At 36.5% G+C, this 17,335-nt stretch overlaps 1 protein-coding gene across 2 annotated transcripts in view; it reads right to left on the reverse strand.

The window, feature by feature from the left end:
- Nucleotides 1-1,038: 1,038 nt before the first annotated feature.
- Nucleotides 1,039-17,335, reverse strand: part of nfatc2a (nuclear factor of activated T cells 2a) — an 82,523-nt gene continuing 66,226 nt past the window's right edge. For both annotated transcript variants that reach the window (XM_056449034.1, XM_056449032.1), the window contains exon 10: nucleotides 1,039-4,937. In XM_056449034.1, coding sequence (XP_056305009.1) covers nucleotides 4,882-4,937 — 56 coding nt within the window. In that variant the 3' untranslated portion in view covers nucleotides 1,039-4,881. The remainder of the gene's footprint in view (nucleotides 4,938-17,335) is intronic.

Below are 17,335 nucleotides of genomic sequence, written 5' to 3' on the forward strand. Positions count from 1 at the left end.
AATAAAAAGGTTGCACTATAGGGACCTTAAAACACAAAAATCGCAACATTTCATACCAGTGCAGTGCAAAAAGGGATTCTTTACTAACAAAGTTTCATGTTGTTGGCAATGATTCAAAACAGTGTACAATTTATTATATTTTAACTTGAACTTAAGTAAATTAGGTACACTTTAATTAACTTTTTGGAGGGTAACTTTTGGAGCAATATATTTTAGTAATATTTTATAACATTTATAATAAAAAATAAATAGAAAAAATATTGAAATATAACACTTACTTATTGACAGACATTTTGTCCTTTATGGACATGTGTAACTTTTTTAAATGAACACACACACGCAAAATAACAACTGGGGATTTTTTTTTCAGTGGCAAGACAATGTTTTTTTTTAGATACAATTTATTCTAGGTCTAAGAAAAGCAGCCAATAGGGCAATTACCAACCTACGTCACACTCACACATGACGTCACCCCCAATTCAACCACACATATCAGTTGCAAAAAAAGACCGGTTGTAATAGTAAACATGCAGTGTTGTGCTGTAGGATGCCAAATTTTACCGTACACCATACTGCTTTTAATTAATTTATTATTTTTTTAATAATTATTTTTTCGGGTTTTTACTGACAGGAAAGCATAGGGAGCAGAGAGAGGGGACGGATCGGCACAGGACCGCGAGGCGGAATCGATCCCAGGTCGCCACGAGCACCAGAGTGCATGCGTCGCCGCCCCAACACCACTGGCGCCAACCCCATACTGCTTTTAATGCCAACCGCAGACGTCTTTGGCTAAAAGGGAGCTGAATGGAGTGAGGACCTAATTAAAAATGCTCCTAATTAAAAATGCTAACAACAATGATTTCAGCACTGAATGCTTAAAATGAAATGTAAAAATGTAAGTTCACATACACAAGTTTTTTTCAGCAATCTCGCTGCGTGGGCATCCTAAATGTTTACAAACCAGTAATTTGTCTATAGTGAAAGAGCAAAAACATGTCTCATTAAGAAATGACAAATCAAAACAGCATCTTTTTAAAGCGTTCAGTTTTATTGCTCATTATAGATAAGACACGTTTAAGCCAAAACATGAATATGACAAGCTAATGCAATAAAAAATATAATTGGTCTCTCTTTCGCCATGGACAGTCTTATATTAATATATATATAAAAAAAATTAAATGCAGTTTGTACTACAGTATATGCAGCAAAAAAAAAGCTTTGGTCGTCGATGTATTCCCAGAGCATTGGTTATAAGGTATTAAATTGCAAGAGAACAACTGATTCAGTTCATATAAACATTCTCTTCCGATTAGGACTCAGATTTGAAAAAATAGACATAACAGAAACACACTATACACTTACTGTAAAGGGTGATCTATTTACAGTAAAATATATGGTTTACATTCTGTATATAGTTCTGTTAAGCCCGCTGTACAAAAAAAAAAAAAAATACAGAAACATCACTTTTTATGTTTTCCTAAAGAATAAAGGTCACTTTTTAGACGATACTTACAAATGAATTATTGATGTATTCCATACGCAAGCCAAAATTGTTAAGGCATATAAAAATACTCTTATTGCATTTTGTCTTGTTGAAAAAGTGGGCAGGATTTCTATCAAAAATAATCTCAAAAAGATGCTTCTTGATTATTGTGCTTTGTTAGTTCAATAAATCTTGCAAAAAATAAATAAATAAAGCTTGCAATTAATATGAAAGAGAAAACGTAGGTATAAATACAGAAACTGATTTCCATATTTGGAATGTTCTACACACTATATATAAAAAGATGATATTGTTTAAGGAAATATCCATGAGATCTGTAATACATCTACCCGAAACTGTAACATGGGGTATAAAAACTTGATAAAATACAAGTGTAATCTTTAGTAAAACAGATCAAACAAAATATGATAACTATACTGTTTTACACTCACCGGCCACTTTATTAGGTACACCTGTCCAACTGCTTGTCTGAGCATCAGAATGGGGAAGAAAGGTTTATATGATTTAAGTGACTTTCAACGTGCCATGGTTGTTGGTGCCAGTATTTCAGAAACTGCTGGTCTACTGGGATTTTCACGCACAACCATCTCTAGGGTTTACAGAGAATGGTCAGAAAAAGAGAAAATATTCAGTGAGCTGCAGTTCTGTGTGTGCAAATGCCTTGTTGATGCCAGCGGTCAGAGTAGAATGGCCAGACTGGTTCGAGCTGATAGAAAGGCAACAGCAACTCAAATAACCACTCATTACAACCGTGGTTATTTGATAACCATTCCTTTATGACCACAGTGTACACATCTTCTGAAGGCTACTTCCAGCAGGATAACACGTCATATCATAAAGCGCGAATCATCTCAGACTGGTTTCTTGAACATGACAATGAGCTCACTGTACTCGAATGGCCTCCACAGTCACCAGACCTCAATCCAATAGAGTATTTTTGGGATGTGTTAGAACAAGAGATTCACATCATGAATGTGGAGCTGACAAATCTGCAGCAACTACGTGATGCTATCATGTCAATATGGACCAAAATCTCTGAGGAATTTTTCCAGCACCTTGTTGAATCTATGACACCAAGGATTAAGGCAGTTCTGATGGCAAAAGGGGGTCCAACCCAGTACTAGTAAGGTGTACCTAATAAAGTGGCCGGTGAGTGTGGTATGGCAAAAAAGTCTCTTATTGACTGACTTGACACAAGGATAGATGTACCTTTATTTATGCAAATTTTTTGATAACTTTGGTAATTTTACAGCCCTGTACGCGAAGGCACGGAGGTTCAGTTTTCTATTTACATTCAAATCAAATTTCATTGGTTTTTCTCAGCTGTGTTAGCGCAATATCTACACTGTAACAAACCTCCTTTTAATGAGAAACTTTAAATAAAATATCGTCTACTGACAAGAAGTGCATTTGTGGCTTTTAAAGAATTCCCTTTATGAACAGTGCATTAACGTATAGTCAGTTCCAAGGGATTGTTCACCCAAAAATGAATATTTGCTGTTAATTTATTCAACCTCAGGTCATCTGAAAATATTTTAAACAAACATTGTGATCCTCGATGACTGACAAAATAAAAAATGTCTCTTTGAAAGTAAAAAAAGCTAACAAACTGAATAATACCCTATATTATATGTAGGGAATAATTGATGACAAGCCATTGTATTTTTAGACAAATAAAGCTACTTTTTAGTCATAATTTTAGTCATAATTATAGTAATATATACAACAGATACTTTTACTCTACTTGCACAATATTTTTGGGTAAGTAATAGTACTTTTACTTGAGTCTGATTTTTCAGTACTCTTTCCACCTCTAATTGTTCATTGGACTGAAGTCAAGGAATCTAACTCATTCTCGCATAAATCTGAATGACTGACTGACTGACCAATCGACTGACCCACCCTCCTCCTCCTCTAAACCCAACCAATAGTATTTTAAAAAGCACAGATTGACCCGCCCACCCACTTCCCTAAACCCAAGCACAATAAAAAAAAAAAACAATCCAGAAAAAAGAAAATCCCTCGCCTGATTTTTACCACGTTTTTAGATTTTACCACATTCTCACCCTGTTATTTACTTGTTTATTTATTGGCTTCTGTTTTTCTTTTTTCCCCACTTTCTAGAACCGTTCTTCACCAGACTTAAATTCCGTCATTGTGGTCAATTCCTCTCTGCGTTTCAAGTCCACTGACGTACATGGCGAGCTAACCAGACAAACTGGTAACAGCGGGAAAGCCGTTCATATCGGAAAGGAACAGCAGCATGCCGCCCCGTAGCATTCATTTTAAAAATGAAATGCAGCCATACGTACCTCTGGCTACATAATTCGCGATCTCCAGGAATGTATATAGGGCTACGTTTTCAGAATGAGCTTATGTTGTCCAGCTCTGTGAGTTCATCATCTCCTCCAAAAACTATCCCTGGATGATGGAATATATGATCATTGGATTTGTTATATATGATCACGCCCCTACAAGAGCAAGCTCCTGATTGGTAGATGCGGCATGAAACTCTGCTAAAGTTCAGATTTTCCATCTTAAGCGAATCGTCATCTGCGCTGCCTCATTCGCACGAATCACCGCAGGATGTCTATTCGCGTCTTTGCATTGACTTAACATGTAAAACACTCACGCTTGACGCTTCATCCGCATCTGGTGTGAAGGCACCATTAGAGTTCTGTCTGTATATGTTCGTTTAGCTCTCAAAGTGCCAGTAGTCATTGACTTTTGTCATTTTATGATTCACTTAAGGGCTACAGTTTTAGTTAACAATCTTCTTCAATGTTCTTCTTAAGAAAAAAAACTCCCCTACATCTTGGATACCCTGAGGTTGAGTAATTTAAACGCACATTTCAATTTTTGAGTGAACTATCCTCATGTAAGGCTTTTTTATGTTATGCAAAAACAAGCTACGCTTAAACATATTCAACATTAGCTGTCAATTCATCCCCTTTCCCTCCACTTATTATTGGAAAGTAATGGCTTGGTCTCATAGGTTATGAGGTTATGGTCGAAATAAACTAATCTGAGTGGGTTCAGTCAAAAAGTTATGGAATAATTATGGAAAAATGCGACTTTACTTCACTTGTCCAGTCCAAACTGTTTATGGAGGCTCAATTCTGACAACACTGACATATGAGGTCAACATTGGACCGGTTTCAGAAGTCAAATAATAGAAAGGAAATTTAACACCATTTGCACATCAACACGCTGCCGTTTCTGCATGTTTGGTTAAATGTGGTCCATGATCCAGTTTGTGACAGGTGAATTATCGAATTATCGCTGTTTCTCTCACGTGCGGCGCTGAGTGAAAGGAAAATGGCGCATAAACAGACACTGGAGGGCTCCGGCTTGGTTCCTGATCAGGCTTTTTTCCTCTATGTCTGACTCCTGCCATGCACTCCAGTCAGATCCTTCCTGATGATCTCATTCACTGCAGAAACCACAGAAAAGAAGAAGAAGAACAGATTCAAAACAATATTCATTAAGATCTGAAGAAATTGTCAAGTTGCACTGTGAGGTTAAAACGAATCTTTTGCATGACTCGAGAAAGTTGAGTCTTCTGAGGGAGTGATTCGATCATTTGTGCATGCGCACATTTGTGCAGGTGGAATAGAGGATTAGTTCTTTTTTCAGTCTTCTATCGGGTTTGAGTCATTTGTTTATCACGTGAAAGACAGAAGCCAATCATATGCATTTATAGCCGGAAAAAATTTGACCCGTTCATCTTTCGAGTCCTCGGTTTGACTCGTTCTTTCATCATATGAAAGACAGAAGCCAATCACATGAATTTAGAGCCAGAAAAAGATTTGATTCATTCATTTCTCAAGTCCTCAGATTTCTCTTTACCAGCTGTCATATGATGAACGAACGACTCAAATACCAGAAGACTCGAAAGGTGACCTAATCATGGCTCCTTTCGGCTCAGACTGTGTGCATTGGTTTAGCTTAAAGGAGACTGTCTGTGTAACGTGAACAATTTCAGACACAAAAACAGGTAAACAGGGAATTGCTCAAAAAAAGATTCGTTCACCTCGCTAAACGAGACGATCTGAACTCCTCATCGCTAGTCAAATCCAAAAATCCTTCAATACATAAAGATATAGTGTAACAACATATAATAATACTGTATATACTGTTCTTACTTACCCCCAAGGCCATTTATATCGAAGTTGATATTTAGCCGCACAATATTGGTATTTTGTAACATCTAGTTTTTACGAGGTGGGTTGTTTGCCCAACGCTCAACCCCCAATCGGCAGGACCAGGACATACACTGAGAACATTTTTGTTTACCCAATTCACCTATAGTGCATGTGTGTGGACTGAGGGAAACCGGAGCACCCAGAGGAAACCCACACGAACACGGGGAGAACATGCAAACTCCACACAGAAATGCCAACTGGCCCGGCTAGGGCTGAACCAGAGACCTTCTTGCTGTGAGGCGACAGCGCTACCCACTACACCACCCATAATAATACTATATATTGTATGTCAAAATATTTCAATATACCACACACAAATAACTGTAAATGTTTCTATTATATATTATATTATTGCATCAGAACATTTTATGAAATATCCTAGATACACTGTGTCAGACAGACAATTTAATACATTTGTTAAATAACATTTTTCTATGATAAATTATTATATGTTATAGTTAAATAGTTAAACACATGTAATTGAAACCTAAATTAATAAATTTTACCAATGATCTAAGCCCAATATTCACAAAACATGAATATTATAATAACATTCAATTATCTATCTATCTATCTATCTATCTATCTATCTATCTATCTATCTATCTATCTATCTATCTATCTATCTATCTATCTATCTATCTGTCTGTCTGTCTGTCTGTCTGTCTATCTATCTATCTATCTATCTATCTATCTATCTATCTATCTATCTATCTATCTATCTATCTGCCTTGCCATCTCTCTGTCTGTCTGTCTGTCTGTCTGTCTGTCTGTCTGTCTGTCTGCCTTGCCATCTCTCTGTCTGTCTGTCTGTCTGTCTGTCTGCCTTGCCATCTCTCTGTCTGTCTGTCTGTCTGTCTGTCTGTCTGTCTGCCTTGCCATCTCTCTGTCTGTCTGTCTGTCTGTCTGTCTGTCTGTCTGCCTTGCCATCTCTCTGTCTGTCTGTCTGTCTGTCTGTCTTGCCATCTCTCTGTCTGTCTGTCTGTCTGTCTGTCTGTCTGTCTGTCTGTCTGTCTGTCTGTCTGTCTGTCTGTCTGTCTATCTACAAAGATAAAGAGTGTGTGTTGTGTATGCGTGATATTTTAAACGCATATTAATTTAATCTAACATTAATCTATAATGTATATAGATATTTTAAACGAATATTAATTATTTTTTGTATACACATTAACACAATATTGTACAATATTAATACATTTATAAACAGAATATAAAATTTAAAGAATGATTCTCTGTGAAATTAGGTACAGAATGATCAAAAACTATTAAAATATTATTATAACATAATATTAAATACTATCATAATAATTAATCCACCTAATTGTAGGTCATTAATAGAGAATAACCAAAAACTCTATTTAAATATTACTATAATATAATTTTAATAATATCATAATAATTAATCCACATAATTGTAGGTCATTAATAGAGAATAACCAAAACCTCTATTAAAAATATTATTATAATAATAAATAATATCATAATAATTAATCCACATAATTGTAGGTCATTAATAGAGAATAACCAAAACCTCTATTAAAAATATTATTATAATAATAAATACTATCATAATAATTAATCCACATAATTGTAGGTCATTAATAGAGAATAACCAAAACCTCTATTAAAAATATTATTATAATAATAAATACTATCATAATAATTAATCCACATAATTGTAGGTCATAAATAGAGAATAATCAAAATTCTATTTAAATATTATTATAATAATAAATAATATCATAATAATTAATCCACATAATTATAAGTCATAAAGTCACAAAAATGAACTGTTGTTAAATCACTATGAGATGCTGAGCTGCAGTGACAGCCATGGGCCAGCAGGTGGAAGGGAATCATCTGACAGAGAAATGGAGCTTTTGCATTGGCCATCACTTCACTTCCTGCTGTTACTCTTTTTACAGGGGGCATAAATGGAAACTTTTACTGCCTCTTCATTCTAAAAATAGCAGCAGAGCGCGTGGGGTGTTAACACAATCACTACAGCCTGAGTCTGGCCACAACTCACACCGAACAAAGGTCACAGGTAAGATCAAATCATTTGAATGTGGGGAAAACACCTGGTACAATGATTCAATAAAGTATGGATCACAGGCATGACAAGCTCACTGATTGATTCTGCAGTTACACGGTGGACTTTAAAGAACAGGTTTGCATGCGACTGATAGTCACAGATTCAAAAAGCCATTTAATGGAATAAACAAAAGTTTTACTGTGTTCCAATTGATATATTTAAAGCATTCTCATTCAATATGTTTACATGCATCCATGGTCAAAAAACACTTTAAAAATCACCTCATTCCTCAAGGAATCAATTTGTTTGATTCATTTAAAGTTCATTCTTTCTAAAGCCCTCCTTTCCAAGAGCCTTGTGTGCTCTGATGTCTATCATGATTGGTCAAGATCCATTAGTGCCCATGTCTGATAATGTAAGGAAGTAAATGAAAGAACTAGTTGATCAACCCCAACCTCCATCACAAAGCACATCATGAAAAGAACATTCATACTGCTAAGTTCATAGTTTCTTATGAAATATTTTGGCTATAAAAATAGGTATTAATTATGCTCAAGCAATTCACTAATAAAAACAATGAGACTGTATGTATGTGCCCTAAAAGAATGCTGGGTATATCGATGTATAGTTGAAAAATGAGAGTTCAGTACATAAAAATGACCTCAGACACTATTGTTTCCTCATTATCATGTCAATTCTGAGAGCGTAAACCCCAATGAAAAATAGGCCAATCAGAACGCAATACAGACTGTTGTATTTCTCATGGGGAAACACTCAAGCATGTATGCAAGAATGCATGTACTTTAAGTCACGTTCTACATCATCCGGACCTGACGAGCAGCCACGTCATCAGGAATCATTAATATGCACGCCCCAGGCTTTGCTTTGAGATTATAACAATGACAATTTTCCTCCCTTATTTTCAAGTTTATCAAAGTTTATATTAAATGCACCATGAATGTGTGACTCCTATTCTAAACATGGGAGATGCAGCAAAGTCAAAGCCAGCCGCACCAGTTTGTTTTCTATGCATTACTAAGGAAAAACCTTTTAGAACTTGTCAGACTGTAAAATGCAGGATATACAGATTAAAAATGTATTCAATGCCACCCCCAATGAAATATAAAGTATGTTTATTTGTATCTTTTACTAATTTATCATGTTTGTTGGGAAATTTGTCAGATATGTTTATAATAAACAAACACATGTAGTATGCTTAGTATTGGGTTTAATGCACATTTATGTCAAAGCAGAGCTCATTAATATTCACAACCTTTCCAAATATGGTAAATAAGGACCTTCTGATTCTAGGGGTATTTTACGAAGCAATAAATAAGCATACAAAACCATTTCTAGAAAATTTTTGAAGTTACCTAAGCCACATACCTACTGTAGATTTCAAAGAACAAGTTAACTTCATCCATTCATTTTCTTTTCGGCTTAGTCCCTTCATTAATCTGGGGTTGCCACAGCAGAATGAACCGAAAACCTATCCAGTATATGTTTTACGCAGCGGATGCCCTTCCAGCTGCAACCCATCACTGGGAAACACCCATACACTACGGCCAATCTAGCTTACCCAATTTACCTATAGCGTATGTCTTTGGTCTTGTGGATATTGGAGCACCCGGAGGAAACCCACGTGAACACAGGGAGAACATGCAAACTCCACACAGCAACGTCAACTGACCCAGCAGAGGCTCGAACCAGTGACCTTCTTACTGTGAGGTGACAGCACTACCCACTGTGCCACAACACCACCCACAACTTAACTTATTCAATCATAATTAATAATCAATGGAGTATATGTCACCTGTAATGTTTCACAATTGTAAGGGTTTGTATGTACAGGTGATCTTAAAATGAAATGCGCAGTTAACATTAAATAAATCAGTCTGCATTTCACTTTTCATGCGTTTTGCCGAGTGTTCAATAGTAAAAATATACATGTGTGTTATACTAAACATGTCGTTGAAGGCACAATTATTAGCCCTCCAGTGAAACTAGTAATAACTAATTATTAATAATGAATTATTTTGGCTTTGCCATGGTGACAGTGCATAAGAGGCTGACATTATGCAAATGTGCTACAGATCTACACAGATATTTTATGGAAATGAAACTGTAATTCCTGAAGACTCGATGCAGTGTTTCAGAATCACTTCCTCTTTTTAACAGACCATTACAATATTTTTATGCACTTTAGGCTTTAAAACAGTGTTGACCATTAACATTCACAAACAGCTAGGCGATACAACAAAAATCTCATATTTCGTCATATCTAGGCCCACGGAATCTGCACGTGCAGAAATTCGCAGATTTTTAGCCCATCACTGAGTCTATTAACTTGAGTAAATGTGTGTAAATTGAAATATATTCAGTTTTGAAATGAATATAAAAATGTTCATATGATTTATTTACAATACAGTTAGTATTAAGTAGTAATATTTAGTAATATTTTTAGTCTTTTAGTAGATTTATTATATGAGAGACTTGCTTAACAAATAAGTGGATCTAATTGGATTTGCATTGTAAACATTAAATAGAAGTTAAAAAGGTATTACTTTTTAATTTCATATGTTCAGTTGTTAGTTATAATACTCCCAAAGATCATTACGCATAAATCTGCAGATTTTTTACTAAATTCTGCGCAGAAATAGCAAATAATGTCCGCAGATTCTGTCTGGTCCTAATCATATCATATCCTTATAGCAATATTTATATCTCATGATAATCACATGATATACAGTAGCACTATTTCTGTAAATTCAATCAATTCATTTTTTTTATATTGACCTCATGTAAAGGACTTTTTCTAAAGGATTTCTTTTTTTGTGCATTTTAAAGTATATTCTCTATTAAAGTATATAAAGTATATATAGTATTAGAAATCTACTAGTTCATATTTGATCCTCTTTCTCTATTTATTTAGAACTTCAGGGGAAATGATTGATTAAATGTTGACTGTAAAAATGTTGAAATATAAAGCACTTATATAAATATAAAGCAATATAAAGCACTTTTCAAAAACATTATTACAAGTCCATTAACAAAAATAAAATAAAATAGATAAATATTGCTAAATAAAATACGAAATGTAAACATTGTACTTTCAATATCGTAACTTTCTTACGGTGCTGTTATTCGTGTCTGAATCCCCATAATGGCGAGTAATATTGCACTCATGTAAATTATGAAAGAGAATTAACAAAGTATTTTGTGACACTGTAGAATAATCGATAGAGCATTATATGAAACAACAGACTTTATAATTTGTCCATACAATATATATTATCATATTGCACAGCCCTAAAAAGTTCATACTCAAAAAAGCATAATAGGGAACTGTAAAACATGACATATTCACTGTTCATCTTGCACTGAACTGCGCTCTACCTTTATGCAGGCTGAAGATAATGTGGTCTGACCTGATCGGCCACATCCTGCTGTCAGGACGAGACACTTCAGCCTGGAAATCCAGAGCAGAAGCTTGGTAGCTCTTCTTTTTTAGCATTCCAAAATAAATTCAAGTGGCCTGAACAGAAAAGACGTAATTTACTAAATAAAAAAATATACTATATAATGGCATCTACTATAGGCTACATGTACTGTATATTTTTTTAAAGTAACCACATTTAATTATTCATTCATTAATTTTCCTTCGGCTTAGTCCCTTATTTATCAGCGGTCGCCTCAGCGGAGTGAATCTCAACTATTCCGGCATATGTTTTACGCAGAAGATGCCCTTCCAGCCGCAACCCAGTACTGGAAAAATCCCATACACACTAACATTCACACACATAGTCATATACTAAGGCCAATTTTCATTCATTCATTTTTTTTTCGGCTTAATCCCTTTATTAATCAGGGGTCGCCGCAGCGGAATGAACCACCAACTATTCCAGCATATGTTTTATGCAGCGGATGCCCTTCCAGTCACAACACTCACACTGTGAAACACCAATACACTCACACCCACACATAAACTACGGCAATTTAGCTTATTCAATTCACCTATAGCGCATCTCTTTGGACTGTGGGGGAAACCAGAGCACCTGGAGGACGTAAACACGGGGAGAACATGCAAACTCCACACAGAAATGCCAACTGGCCCAGCTGGGACTCGAACCAGCGACCCTCTTGCCGTGAGATGACAGTGCTGACCACTGAGCCACCATGCCACCCCTATCTTAATCATTTTATTTATTTTTTAGTCAACTTGGTACTGAGGTATCAGTTCTTTTCACAGCACAAGCTCAAACACACACTGATAGTGGCTAGTCGATGCATGAAAATCACATCCAACATAATTACCCAATATGAGAGAATGCAGAAGCACTTGAAATAGGTTAGATTTTTCCTCCCATTAAGATGGACAGGGTGAATTATTTTTTCATAGCCCGACTGGAAAACATAATAGCCCCGGGATGTTGAGCTAGCAGCTTTGCAAGCCCTGTATCCCTAACACAATATACACACATAAATACACACAGACACACACACACACACGCACACACACACACACACCGCTGTTTGTTATGATGGATGTGCTGGGAAAACAGGTGTAGAGTACAGATTTTCTCCAGGGCTTGAGCCATATGTTTCTGACATGGTGCTGACTGAATTATTAATGGTCAGTCTGAATATTTAGCATAATAATAACAAACCAGCCAGCTTTAAAGGAAAAGCTCCCTCAAAATGTATAATTATATCTAATGTTTCTTCAGTAGAACATTAGAGAAGACTTTTAGCTGAAATCGTAGTATGTGGTACAGATATCAGCACTCAGAGTCAAAGAGACTTTTACAGACAAAACAAGAAAACATCTTAGTTTAACTACCAGTTCTCACTATTAGCTACTGGCTTATTACCTGCCTATTATTAAGCTATTGGCTGTTTATCTGTACTTATAAAACTATAATGGTTTGAGAACATTATTACAGACCAGATCATTTTAACTAAACATCTTATGAACATTTCTGGAACCGTTTATAATTTTAAGATTAAAAATTATCCAAAAAAAAAATTGTATTACAGCTTTAAAAGTGGTTTTGTATATAAGAATGTCGATTTAGATTTTCTGTGCAAAACATAATGACTACCCTATATTTTCTCCATGATTTCCAGAAGACAATATTCCAGTCATATTTAGATCAAAAATCATTTGCTATCATATAAAAATGATCACAGTTTGACCCCAAAATACTAAATAATTGTCATATGAACGACACTACCTGACAAAAGTCTTGTCGTCGATCTCAGTTGTAAGATCAGCAAATAATAGCTTGACTTCTAGTTGATCATTTGGAAAAGTGGCAGAAGGTAGTGTAGATTCTTCTGGTGAATCATCTGTTGAACTGCATCCCAAATACTGCAGAAGACCTATTGGAACCCGCATGGACCCAAGATTCTCACAGAAATCAATCAAGTTTGGTGAAGGAAAAATCGTGGTTTGGGGGCGAGCGAGAATTCTGCAGAGTGGACGGCAACATCAACAGCCTGAGGTATCAAGACATTTGTGCTGCCCATTACATTACAAACCACAGGAGAGGGTAAATCCTTCAGCAGGATGGCGCTCCTCATACTTCAGCCTCCACATCAAAGTTCCTGAAAGCAAAGAAGGTCAAGGTGCTCCAGGATTGGCCATCCCAGTCACCAGACATAAACATTATTGAGCATGTCTGGGGTAAGATGAAATAGGAGGCATTGAAGATGAATCCAAATAATCTTGATGAACTCTGGGAGCCCTGCAAGAACGCTTTCTTTGCCATTCCAGATGACTTTATTAATACGTTATTTGAGTCAATGGAGAGATGTATGCATGCAGTCCTCTAAGCTCATGGGAGTCATACCAGTGAGCCACCATGCCGCCCCTGATACTGTACATTGTGATAAGTAAAGCTTTATGATAAGCTTAGTTTTTTAAAAATGACTGATAATTTTGCTTCATAAAACCTGATATATCATTAAGAAAATGGTTCAAATAAAGATTTATCACATTAAAATGCATGCACAAGTAAATATTAGTGCTAATTAGTGAACCAAGAATTAGATGAACCACGCTGAAAGGCTGTGACAAACAGTGTTTGTTGTGGTAAAAGCCTGCAAGTCGGAACTCAACGTTCAGCTGATTTTCGTATTTAAAGCCTTGATTGTGTAAGCAACACAATGGCACAGATACAAAGCCTAGACATAAAACAAATACAGCCTGATGAATCTTAAAGCCTGAAATGTTTACTCAGAGCTAAATAAATCATCTTGGATCAATAAATAGTGCTTTTTATATAAGATGTTTAGAAAACATTTTAATATACAAAGCTAAATGTATTAATCTTGCAATTTTTGTATTTGTATGATCAACTTTTTTTCAGCAGAGTCTATAATCACGAAAGCCTTGCGGTTTTAATCATGCAAGAAGAGCTCTACGTGGATGACATCTGCTTTTCCTTCTCAGACTAATGAAGAACAGATGAGAAAGGACTAAACTAGAAGCAGCGGGACGCTGAGGTGCTTTATCAGCGAGTAAAGAAAACTAAATATGAGGCCCTAAAGCCATCGCAGAGTGTAGATCCTCTGCTGGAAGACTTTCCAAAAACCTAACAGCTTGAAAACAAACTCAACAGCAGGGAAACAGGCCTTTTTAGACATGTAACAGCAGTAAGAAACTAAATTACAGCTTCTTGAGAAAATATGAGCATTGCTTCCAGTGCAAAACTTGCTGTTGTGAATTTAAGTGGTTTCATAATGGCCCAAAAGAAACAAATCCACAAATCAGATCATTCTAAATAATGTGAAGTACTTTTTTGTCCATGTATGCAATCTACAGAACAGAGGGCTTATAGGAGAAGTAATGAAGGGTTGGCACACACTGGTGGTTTTAACTGTGGAGGAAGTGTACAGACGGGGCGGTATAATAAGTGAGTGTCTGGCTGAGAGACGTTGGCCAATCAGAAGTCTTGTTTACAAACCAATGCTGGAGAGCAAGACAGAGCATAGTAGATGACTCCGTCTGCACCTTCACCATGTGTGTGCGTACACTGTATACACTTAGATATGTGGGGGGCAAAATATCCCCAGAAAATAGCTCAATCTGTCAAATTCTCTTTCGGGGAAGTCTTGTAAAAAACGATGTACAAAACGATGAAACATTTGCTTTTAGGACCAGCTGTAGATATTATAAGTTTCATATAAAAAGAGTGGAGGTAAGGAAAATCAGGTTTTGTCAACATTATGGAGAAAAGTGTCTCAATAACTACAGTATAGTAAAACTTGAAATGGGCTTAATTGATCATGTTAAGTATTTTTTGTAATGATTAGTTTTAGGGGACAGAAATCATCCGCCTGTTATAAAATAAGCTGAAATCAATGGAAAGTCCCCAATGGGATAGAAAAACACAAAACAAAAGAAACTGATAGGACATGGGTCTATATGCCAGCAGCTAGCTCTCTGCAACTCTCACATGGTTGCCCACTGAAGCTAAGCAGGGCTGTGCCCGGTCAGTACCTGGATGGGAGACCACATGGGAAAGCTAGGTTGTTGCCAGAAGTGGTGTTAGTGAGGCCAGTAGGGGGCACTCAACCTTTGTCTGTGTGGGTCCTAACGCCCCAGTAAAGTGAAGGGGACTCTATACTGCTCAGTGAGCCGTCTTTTGTATGAGACGTTAAACCGAGGTCCTGACTCTCTGTGGTCGTTAAAACTCCCAAATTTTATTTCCCAAATTTGCCCACTGTTCAAGTTGCAAAAACCTCTAAATGTCGTCTGAAATTTCTATCAAAAATTAACATTTTTCTCAGCCTCCCTTCGTTTATGTTGAGAAATTTTCACCAGGAAAAGGACTTATTCTTTGCTATAAAAGTGATATTACTGAACATGCACACATAAAATGCTTATTTAGAGTTTAACTAAACTTTTCATATGTATATTAGCGTTGTCAAAAGCATCAAGTTTGGTACCAATCTGTACTGAAAATTAAAAAATGTTAATTTCCCACTAACATTTGAGTGTGTTCTTAAACACTAATAATGTGGGGAATAATGCGTTTACACTCAACAAACAGCGGTACAGACAATGAACACAATAGCCAATCACAATGGGTGAGCACAATGGCCAATCCAGCGGTGTTTAAGAACAGGCTCAAATGCTAGCGGGAAATGGACGTTTTTTTTTTACTTTAATACAGATTGGTACAGAATTCATTGCTTTTGAGAACACTAAGGTATATGGACCTTAATCAATTGTCAATTGTCAGACAAGAAGTCAATTGGTGAAGTTTGTTCCTCGCCACTGTCGCCACTGGCTTGCTTGGTTGCGACTTGTGGAGCTGCGCATCGATGGATTTGCTCTTCAATGTTTGAACTTTCAGCAGTGAAAATTAAACCAAACTGAACTGAACTAAACTGAACTGAACTTAAACTCTGACAACTGGACTGACACAGTTTCCATCTACTAAAACTTCTACTGTATGTTAAGCTGCTTTGACACAATCTACATTATAAAAGTGCTATAGAAATAAACATGAATTGAATTGATCATAGTGATACTATATTTAATTGTGATTGATGTTTAATCAGGATTGATGTTGGTTCAGTGAATTGCACTGTGAGCACTAGCGTGTCACTTGTTATTTGTAATGCAACACAAAAATTTGACTTTCCTGTCGACAAAAAAAGTCTCGTCTTGCATAGCAGAGAAAGAGCATGTGAAAGTATGTTTTATCAGGAGAGCGGACATGCAGCACATGATGTAGTGGTTAGCATGTGTGCATGTGTTGCGTACAGGGTAGCAATGAGACAATAACGAAGCCACAGCGTAACCATAAAGGACAGGAAGAGTCTAGACCACAGGCCTGACTGTGTGCTCTCCAAAACAGACCAGCAAAGAAAAGGTAAAAACAAAAACTATTGTCATTTCACTCCCTTTCAACTATTGCTTCAGCACCATGTTGAACAAAGTACAGATGGTGCCAATATCGATGCCACTTTCAACGAACAAAGCTATGACTTATCAGGATATTGTTTTCACAGCCAAACATTCAACAGCTTGGCACACACAGTCCAAAACTGGATGCAAGTGATCTGAAACTAATGTGCACGGCTTACGTGCTCTATCTAAATTATTCCTGCTGCTCTCTCCAGCTGGAAGAACTTCAACTCTGTCGCCTCAGGCTTCAGTTCCAGCCTGGGAAGTCTGAGCAGAGCCAGTTGAGCACTGGAAGGTTGGCCAATATAGTACCCTCAAAACCTTTTCCAGTTTGGCTGTTTAACCATAACACTTGTTTAAGGCCAATGTGCAGATGACCTAAATCAAAGGTGTACAGGCAAGAAAAAGTTGCCAAAAAAGTGCACATTTCCATGCTAGCCTAGGCTTGAAACAATTTAGTTCAAGCTGGAGGACCACAATTGTTTATTCAATTCAATAGTTTACTCAATTCACCTATAGCGCATGGTCTGGAGAAAACCGGAGAACCTGGGAGAACATGCAAACTCCACACAGATCCAGCCAGGACTCCAACCTTCTTGCTGTGAAGCGACAGTGCTAACCGTGTCACCTCAAGAATTAATGTTTTATCAAAATCAAAAGGTTTTGGGAGG

The sequence above is a fragment of the Danio aesculapii genome, chromosome 23, assembly GCF_903798145.1.
Source record: "Danio aesculapii chromosome 23, fDanAes4.1, whole genome shotgun sequence".
NCBI classification, from domain to species: domain Eukaryota; kingdom Metazoa; phylum Chordata; class Actinopteri; order Cypriniformes; family Danionidae; genus Danio; species Danio aesculapii.